We start from the raw sequence: 10,000 nt of genomic DNA on the forward strand, positions 1-10,000 counted from the left end.
AACGGTTGACATCAGTTGATCGGTAGGTTATCGATACTTTAACTATGTAATTTTAGGGTCTGATTCGGCATTTAGCTCTTATTATCCGATCAGAAGGTCTGTACATATAGACTGACTAAGCTCGGTTAATAAGATGTTTATTATATGGCAAACAAGAACCATTTAATTCGTTTAATGTAACTGGTTTGTACTAACTGACATTTTGCTTGCGAACGGCGATGAGTGGCGATGAGCTGAACTTAATTCTGTCAAAGTTTGCTCGTCATCCTCTCTTTCGTCATCATGCTGTTTGGCACTTCCATAAATAAATATTGGTAGAAGAAAATAATCGATATTTTTGAATTTTAGTTTGCATCTTTTCACCGCAAAACATTACCGGTCTAGACGCCGGTCTAGATGGGAAAATCTAGACCGCGGTCAATATCGATTTTAGCCAATCAAATTCGTGAATTTTGTAGTTCCCAGTACTCGTGAGACAGAGCCATATAATAAGGAGAATTACAGCCCGGTTAGCCGGGCTGCGGGTTCTGAAAGAAATCCTCTTGAAACGAAAGTGGCGATTACATGGAGCAGGTTTCAGCCCGGGCTGAGAATCTAGCCGGTTTCAGAGACCGGGCTAGGATTTTCAGCTCGGCCAAACGGGCTGAAAAATAAGCAAGAAGTCCATGTAATCGAAATGAAATTTCAGCCTGGGCTAAAAAGGGGAACGTGATCATGGCATCAATTGTGTTTTCGCATCGCAGTAAATTTTCTTACGCAAATTTGCGTTTTGCGCCCGGGCTGAAATTCATCATGTAATCGCAACAAAAGTTCAGCCCGGAGGGCGGAGCGAAATTTCAGCTCGGGCTGAAACTCACCATGTAATCAGCCCCTCAATGTATTCTTTCACCAAGCTATGAGATTTTCTTATTAGCGGAGACAAAATATGCAAGGGTCATAAAGGACACATTCCTCATAAATAAGACAGATAATAGCGAGCATATCTTTATTCTTTCGGCAGCAGATGCCAGGAGCCAACGCCATAGACCGAATGCATAAATGGCGGCCAAAAAAAATATTCTTTTGTTTATGTGCTAATTAGCCTCACTAGTCACGTTTGCATGGACAAAATATAAAAGAAATGTTGCTTGAGAGTGAGGCTAGTGAGTCTCATTAGCACATAAACAAAAGAATACATTTTTGGCCGCCATACCTTTGCGCTTATCTTTCCATTTATAGAACTTATCCTTTAGTAGGAGATTCATATTTACACAATTTACAACAATTTGCATTCATTGCCTTTTACTATTTTTGGTCTTCCTTTGACAATAACGTTTTCAGTCCGATTGGCCCGGCATTCTGAACAGTGCATGCAGAGCCGAAAAACTCGTGGCGTTCTAAAGCAGAAAGATACGCGTAAATTTTGACTCATAGGATTAGTATTGGAGAGATAAGCTCCTACTTATGGACTCTTGCGATCGCTAATCCTATTGTGGAGGCGACAAATATTTTAGTACTCACAGGAAAACTTTTTAGTACACTGGTAGAAGACCAACTTTAGTGTTGGCAATTCTGGTCTTGGTTTTCAGATAAGACTGACTGCAGCCCGCCTATGTAGTTGCGCAAAAACTGTCAAGGTGACCGCGCCTTTGCTTTGTTATGTCCACTCTCTGTTTAGACACATCTCCAAAATGAACAAAGTCCATCGCGGAAATCTAGTTTTGACAAGGAAGTTCAAAAAAACGCTCCCAGATCCAGTCGTCCTAGACCCTCGAAGGAGGATAGTTATCCTACCCAGCAAACAGTGGTTTCCCGGTAAAGACTACCCTAGTAATTAAAAATAGTGTGAGTGAAATATTTCTTGTTCAGAAAATTCGAGATAATGCTGGTTTCATTTACTGAGTGATGACACGAGTCTTAAATATCCAAATACCAGTGATCTATTTGCGTACAAGTGTGATATCTGCTTTTCATAATTCTTATTATCCATTTTCACATGTAAGGTAGAATAAATGATAATGAGAAGAAGCATGCATTCACCTAGTAATTACACGCTTGAATTGTTCCGCCATATACTAATCTGTCGGTTAAATATACGCACGCACGCGATAAGCCATATCGAGTCAGGAAGTCTTAACTATTAAAAACAGACTTTGTTTTCATACTTTTGTCAACGATACAAATCAGACTGATATGCATTTACTTGGCCAAACAGTCACTTTAAAAGGAAACGTGTCTTGCCTTCTGATCAAAGTAAAAAAAGGCTAAGCTAAAAAAAGGCTAATCTGTTTTAAAAGTACGAGAATTTCGTAGAAAAAAACTTAAACCTATGAAATTTCTCTCCTAAGTAATATTTTCATTACAGTATTTCTTATACTTCGGACAGGCTATTTACGATTTAAACAACAAGTACTTTGAAGCCCATTTTATCTCTGCAAACTAAAGCAATTATGCCATCAATTGTCACCGTGATCCCTCGTAAGTACATTAAATTTTCTTCTTTGTACTCGATGTTGCGAACAAACTCTCCTTCCTCAGTTAAAATTACGATTTCTAGGCGGTTGAGGTGTATACTTTCCACATGTACGCCAGCGACAACGATGCATCGGCTTGCTTGATGGTATGTCATTTGAGGGAAGTGGAATGATTTATCTACTTGAAACTGACCATCGCGTTTCCCTTTTCTGTTAAAAAAGTTGATATAATAGGAATCTCGTCCTCCTGTAGCAACAGCTACACCTCCACCACAGGTGGCGGCGACAGCCGAGGAGACCTTCAACTCCCTCTCTCCGAAACGGCGAACAAACTTTCCATCAGTCTTGTACATGTCAACTACATGGTGTCCCCCGGCCAACACCCCGCGAACAAAAATCTTGCCCTTGTCCGAAATTGCCAAGGATGACCAGGTCCATGACCACATAAGATCCTCCTTCAGAGGAATCATGCTATTAGGGGTCTTCAAGTATACATAGGATTTTACTTCCTTGGAACGATCGTCTTCTATCGACACCAGGACATACATGTTGTCACATTGGTCTGTTGCTACATCATGAACAAACACTGTTCCAGTTTTCCCTTCACTAACGGGACGAAACAAGGACAAAAAATTCCCATGATTGTCGAATACCTTTACGTTACCATCCTTGTAATCAGCCACAATGAACTGCCCCAGTGTGTTAGTAGTGATACCCCAAGGTTCTTTCAATGTTTGCTCCTTTTCTCCTTTCTGACCAAATGTCCAAAGTAAACAGCTGTGCTTCTGTCCTATTTTGCACAAGCATTTTGAGACTCTTGGATCCACCAAAGGGTTTACGCTGTCATTTCCACCATCCAGTTGAATGCGAGGCCACGATTGCAGTATTTCTTGTACCTCTTTGTCGCCAAACCCCTGTGTCATGACTATAATGTCGTAGATCATGCGATTCAGGCGACAAGTCTCTGAAACCATTTCCCTACGTTCTTGCTTGCTAAACAAACCACGGAACCTTTTTTTGACCTCGAAGGTGAAGCAGTTCTCAACCACTGGGTGGGAATTTAATCTTTCGATGCACATTTTGCATGCAGATGATACCGTTGATGGATTGTCTGCTGCCTCCAGCACTGTGGCCATCATGCGATACTCCATAGCTGAAACACGGTCAGACGGCTTCAGGCCTTCGTCATTGAACGCTTCTGTAGCTTTACGTCGAGCATCTTCGAACCGTTTCTTGGCATTTGAAAGCAGTTCCTTGGATGATTCGTTTAAGCTAATCACCTCTAACTTCCGAATTGCGTCTGTGATTCCATTGTCTGGCTGTGTTATGTTCGAGCGCAATACTTTGTGCAAAAGGATAATTCCTTCCTGAAAGAAGTCTATTGCAGCCAGTAGATCCTTTCTTGCCAGTCCGTCCAACTTTGATTTGACTTCACTGAGTTCTCGAGTAATCAAGTCTCGAAGCCGTTGATTAGTTACGTCGCCGTCTTTGAGCTTTTCAGCTGCTGCATCCCTGCTTTTATTCACAATAAAGCCCACAGTTACCTTAAAGACGCACACTAGAAGTGCAGACATTTTTTACCTAAAATGTATACCGAGTTTTAAAATAGGTTTGAAACCGGAAGAGCAGAAAAATGCACAATAAAAATGACGTACTGGACTTCAGTTGGCTAAAGCAATGCATGACATCATTTAGAGCAGATACAATTGGCTAAAGCAGAGCATTACATCATTTGGTGCAAATACAATATATGACACGCCATCTATAGCAAAATATCATGTGCGGAGACGAAACGAGATAGTGTCGAAAAGTAACGTAATATGGCGAAATAGATACTGCATATGAATTAAAAATCAACAGCTTCAAGAAATAGCTCAAGAGCAAATCCTGTCATGACTTTGTGCCACGGAGAAAACGGAGAGATTAAACAAAAAAAAAAGATTTTATTACAGTTAAAATAAACCATGAGCAGACCAGTGAACGAATAACGCCATATGCATGCTTGTCACGCGAACAAACATGGCGTCAGATGCCACTCTGTCATCGGCCAGAAGGAGGTCACTTCAGAACCTCATAGGGTCACGAAAGCCGATGAGTCCGATGTCGACTTCTTGATGACGTTCAAATTTGAATTCTAGATGAGGGCATACTCTCAGAAAACACTGTAAATCAATCTTGTGACTAAGATTTAAACCTTAATTAATCGAAAAATAGTAAATTTTGACGGAGTATAATGAAAATTAATGAAATTTAAAGGCAGCTGAGAAACCTCCTTTTCACGGATGGCTGGTTGCACCTACAAGCTCGCGATATCGCGCATGTCGGTCTCAGGAAAAAAATCGAATCATTTTAATTGTCACTACCAGTCGAAAAGTAAAAAAACAAGGCGCTTACTGAAAAAGAAATTTCAACCATGCAAGACAGAATATGCTAGTCTGGATGACACTGTTTTCAAGTGCGCCTAGAATTTTCTCTACTTCCAACTGTTAGTTTATTATAAAGTTAGTAAATACAGTGTATTCAATTCTCTTTTCTATAAAATAACTCAGCTTACTTTCGTGTAGGATAAAATGCCTAAAGTCTGCTCATAACTTTCTTCACCTTCAAACAAGTTGGCAGCATATTTTGTTGACTTTCTTGTACTTTCCGGAACAGCATTTGCGACCAGCTTTTTAATGTCACTATCACTAGACCTCAGAAACGAGTTTGTTTTTTCTTTTAGTTCGAAATCATGCACGACGGCTGGTAGGAGTAAATATACCTCAAGATCCTAGCTAGATCCGGCAGAAGTTTTTCGACGATCACTCATTTTTGAAGGAGAAAAAAGAGCAGTATGGCTTGTGTTACTTTTCAAAATTTTGGCCTTCAAGGCTGGTACGTAACGGTTGACATCAGTTGATCGGTAGGTTATCGATACTTTAACTATGTAATTTTAGGGTCTGATTCGGCATTTAGCTCTTATTAACCGAGCAGGAGGTCTGTACATACAGACTGACTAAGCTCGGTTAATAAGATGTTTATTATATGGCAAACAAGAACCATTTAATTCGTTTAATGTAACTGGTTTGTACTAACTGACATTTTGCTTGCGAACGGCGATGAGTGGCGATGAGCTGAACTTAATTCTGTCAAAGTTTGCTCGTCATCCTCTCTTTCGTCATCATGCTGTTTGGCACTTCCATAAATAAATATTGGTAGAAGAAAATAATCGCTATTTTTGAATTTTAGTTTGCATCTTTTCACCGCAAAACATTACCGGTCTAGACGCCGGTGTAGATGGGAAAATCTAGACCGCGGTCAATATCGATTTTAGCCAATCAAATTCGTGAATTTTGTAGTTCCCAGTACTCGTGAGACAGAGCCATATAATAAGGAGAATTACAGCCCGGTTAGCCGGGCTGCGGGTTCTGAAAGAAATCCTCTTGAAACGAAAGTGGCGATTACATGGAGCAGGTTTCAGCCCGGGCTGAGAATCTAGCCGGTTTCAGAGACCGGGCTAGGATTTTCAGCTCGGCCAAACGGGCTGAAAAATAAGCAAGAAGTCCATGTAATCGAAATGAAATTTCAGCCTGGGCTAAAAAGGGGAACGTGATCATGGCATCAATTGTGTTTTCGCATCGCAGTAAATTTTCTTACGCAAATTTGCGTTTTGCGCCCGGGCTGAAATTCATCATGTAATCGCAACAAAAGTTCAGCCCGGAGGGCGGAGCGAAATTTCAGCTCGGGCTGAAACTCACCATGTAATCAGCCCCTCAATGTATTCTTTCACCAAGCTATGAGATTTTCTTATTAGCGGAGACAAAATATGCAAGGGTCATAAAGGACACATTCCTCATAAATAAGACAGATAATAGCGAGCATATCTTTATTCTTTCGGCAGCAGATGCCAGGAGCCAACGCCATAGACCGAATGCATAAATGGCGGCCAAAAAAAATATTCTTTTGTTTATGTGCTAATTAGCCTCACTAGTCACGTTTGCATGGACAAAATATAAAAGAAATGTTGCTTGAGAGTGAGGCTAGTGAGTCTCATTAGCACATAAACAAAAGAATACATTTTTGGCCGCCATACCTTTGCGCTTATCTTTCCATTTATAGAACTTATCCTTTAGTAGGAGATTCATATTTACACAATTTACAACAATTTGCATTCATTGCCTTTTACTATTTTTGGTCTTCCTTTGACAATAACGTTTTCAGTCCGATTGGCCCGGCATTCTGAACAGTGCATGCAGAGCCGAAAAACTCGTGGCGTTCTAAAGCAGAAAGATACGCGTAAATTTTGACTCATAGGATTAGTATTGGAGAGATAAGCTCCTACTTATGGACTCTTGCGATCGCTAATCCTATTGTGGAGGCGACAAATATTTTAGTACTCACAGGAAAACTTTTTAGTACACTGGTAGAAGACCAACTTTAGTGTTGGCAATTCTGGTCTTGGTTTTCAGATAAGACTGACTGCAGCCCGCCTATGTAGTTGCGCAAAAACTGTCAAGGTGACCGCGCCTTTGCTTTGTTATGTCCACTCTCTGTTTAGACACATCTCCAAAATGAACAAAGTCCATCGCGGAAATCTAGTTTTGACAAGGAAGTTCAAAAAAACGCTCCCAGATCCAGTCGTCCTAGACCCTCGAAGGAGGATAGTTATCCTACCCAGCAAACAGTGGTTTCCTGAGTGAAATATTTCTTGTTCAGAAAATTCGAGATAATGCTGGTTTCATTTACTGAGTGATGACACGAGTCTTAAATATCCAAATACCAGTGATCTATTTGCGTACAAGTGTGATATCTGCTTTTCATAATTCTTATTATCCATTTTCACATGTAAGGTAGAATAAATGATAATGAGAAGAAGCATGCATTCACCTAGTAATTACACGCTTGAATTGTTCCGCCATATACTAATCTGTCGGTTAAATATACGCACGCACGCGATAAGCCATATCGAGTCAGGAAGTCTTAACTATTAAAAACAGACTTTGTTTTCATACTTTTGTCAACGATACAAATCAGACTGATATGCATTTACTTGGCCAAACAGTCACTTTAAAAGGAAACGTGTCTTGCCTTCTGATCAAAGTAAAAAAAGGCTAAGCTAAAAAAAGGCTAATCTGTTTTAATAGTACGAGAATTTCGTAGAAAAAAACTTAAACCTATGAAATTTCTCTCCTAAGTAATATTTTCATTACAGTATTTCTTATACTTCGGACAGGCTATTTACGATTTAAACAACAAGTACTTTGAAGCCCATTTTATCTCTGCAAACTAAAGCAATTATGCCATCAATTGTCACCGTGATCCCTCGTAAGTACATTAAATTTTCTTCTTTGTACTCGATGTTGCGAACAAACTCTCCTTCCTCAGTTAAAATTACGATTTCTAGGCGGTTGAGGTGTATACTTTCCACATGTACGCCAGCGACAACGATGCATCGGCTTGCTTGATGGTATGTCATTTGAGGGAAGTGGAATGATTTATCTACTTGAAACTGACCATCGCGTTTCCCTTTTCTGTTAAAAAAGTTGATATAATAGGAATCTCGTCCTCCTGTAGCAACAGCTACACCTCCACCACAGGTGGCGGCGACAGCCGAGGAGACCTTCAACTCCCTCTCTCCGAAACGGCGAACAAACTTTCCATCAGTCTTGTACATGTCAACTACATGGTGTCCCCCGGCCAACACCCCGCGAACAAAAATCTTGCCCTTGTCCGAAATTGCCAAGGATGACCAGGTCCATGACCACATAAGATCCTCCTTCAGAGGAATCATGCTATTAGGGGTCTTCAAGTATACATAGGATTTTACTTCCTTGGAACGATCGTCTTCTATCGACACCAGGACATACATGTTGTCACATTGGTCTGTTGCTACATCATGAACAAACACTGTTCCAGTTTTCCCTTCACTAACGGGACGAAACAAGGACAAAAAATTCCCATGATTGTCGAATACCTTTACGTTACCATCCTTGTAATCAGCCACAATGAACTGCCCCAGTGTGTTAGTAGTGATACCCCAAGGTTCTTTCAATGTTTGCTCCTTTTCTCCTTTCTGACCAAATGTCCAAAGTAAACAGCTGTGCTTCTGTCCTATTTTGCACAAGCATTTTGAGACTCTTGGATCCACCAAAGGGTTTACGCTGTCATTTCCACCATCCAGTTGAATGCGAGGCCACGATTGCAGTATTTCTTGTACCTCTTTGTCGCCAAACCCCTGTGTCATGACTATAATGTCGTAGATCATGCGATTCAGGCGACAAGTCTCTGAAACCATTTCCCTACGTTCTTGCTTGCTAAACAAACCACGGAACCTTTTTTTGACCTCGAAGGTGAAGCAGTTCTCAACCACTGGGTGGGAATTTAATCTTTCGATGCACATTTTGCATGCAGATGATACCGTTGATGGATTGTCTGCTGCCTCCAGCACTGTGGCCATCATGCGATACTCCATAGCTGAAACACGGTCAGACGGCTTCAGGCCTTCGTCATTGAACGCTTCTGTAGCTTTACGTCGAGCATCTTCGAACCGTTTCTTGGCATTTGAAAGCAGTTCCTTGGATGATTCGTTTAAGCTAATCACCTCTAACTTCCGAATTGCGTCTGTGATTCCATTGTCTGGCTGTGTTATGTTCGAGCGCAATACTTTGTGCAAAAGGATAATTCCTTCCTGAAAGAAGTCTATTGCAGCCAGTAGATCCTTTCTTGCCAGTCCGTCCAACTTTGATTTGACTTCACTGAGTTCTCGAGTAATCAAGTCTCGAAGCCGTTGATTAGTTACGTCGCCGTCTTTGAGCTTTTCAGCTGCTGCATCCCTGCTTTTATTCACAATAAAGCCCACAGTTACCTTAAAGACGCACACTAGAAGTGCAGACATTTTTTACCTAAAATGTATACCGAGTTTTAAAATAGGTTTGAAACCGGAAGAGCAGAAAAATGCACAATAAAAATGACGTACTGGACTTCAGTTGGCTAAAGCAATGCATGACATCATTTAGAGCAGATACAATTGGCTAAAGCAGAGCATTACATCAGGGGCACCAAACGAGAATATAGTTCAAAACCACTTAAACATAGCATTGTTAAACGTATTTTGGTGTTTAAACGGTAGATATAGGCATATTGTTATCTCCTAAATTGTTTTTATCTGTTCGGATTTCCTAGCTGAAAGTCTAGTGATCCGAAAATTATAGGGATCAAAACATACCTTTTCGAAAATTTCAGCGAGAAAAAGGTCTCCCGAAAATTCTAGCTGACCTCTTTAGGGTAAAAATCCGTCAAAAATGGGCAATTATTTCATTTTTTAGATGTTCGAAAATCCTAGGACAGGCAGGCAAGCAAGAAATTTTAGAACAAATGTTCCGAAAATTCTAGATCTCAATTCGTCTTCCGAACAGATATTTTCCGAAAATTGACGTTGGGTGCCCCTGATTACATCATTTGGTGCAAATACAATATATGACACGCCATCTATAGCAAAATATCATGTGCGGAGACGAAACGAGATAGTGCCGAAAAGTAACGTAATATGGCGAAATAGATACTGCATT

At 40.5% G+C, this 10,000-nt stretch overlaps 1 protein-coding gene across 1 annotated transcript; it reads right to left on the reverse strand.

Moving 5' to 3' along the window:
• Positions 1-1,901: 1,901 nt before the first annotated feature.
• On the reverse strand, positions 1,902-4,069 carry LOC138052897 (uncharacterized). The gene has a single exon (XM_068899497.1). The coding sequence runs from the start codon at positions 4,025-4,027 to the stop codon at positions 2,378-2,380; it is 1,650 nt and encodes a 549-aa protein (XP_068755598.1). The 5' UTR covers positions 4,028-4,069; the 3' UTR covers positions 1,902-2,377.
• Positions 4,070-10,000: the final 5,931 nt, after the last annotated feature.

The sequence above is a fragment of the Montipora capricornis genome, chromosome 1, assembly GCF_036669925.1.
Source record: "Montipora capricornis isolate CH-2021 chromosome 1, ASM3666992v2, whole genome shotgun sequence".
Taxonomy (NCBI): domain Eukaryota; kingdom Metazoa; phylum Cnidaria; class Anthozoa; order Scleractinia; family Acroporidae; genus Montipora; species Montipora capricornis.

Bases quoted from the DNA above. Each gene is read 5' to 3' on its own strand.
- LOC138052897 (XM_068899497.1), bottom strand. From the start codon at position 4,027: ATGTCTGCACTTCTAGTGTGCGTCTTTAAGGTAACTGTGGGCTTTATT.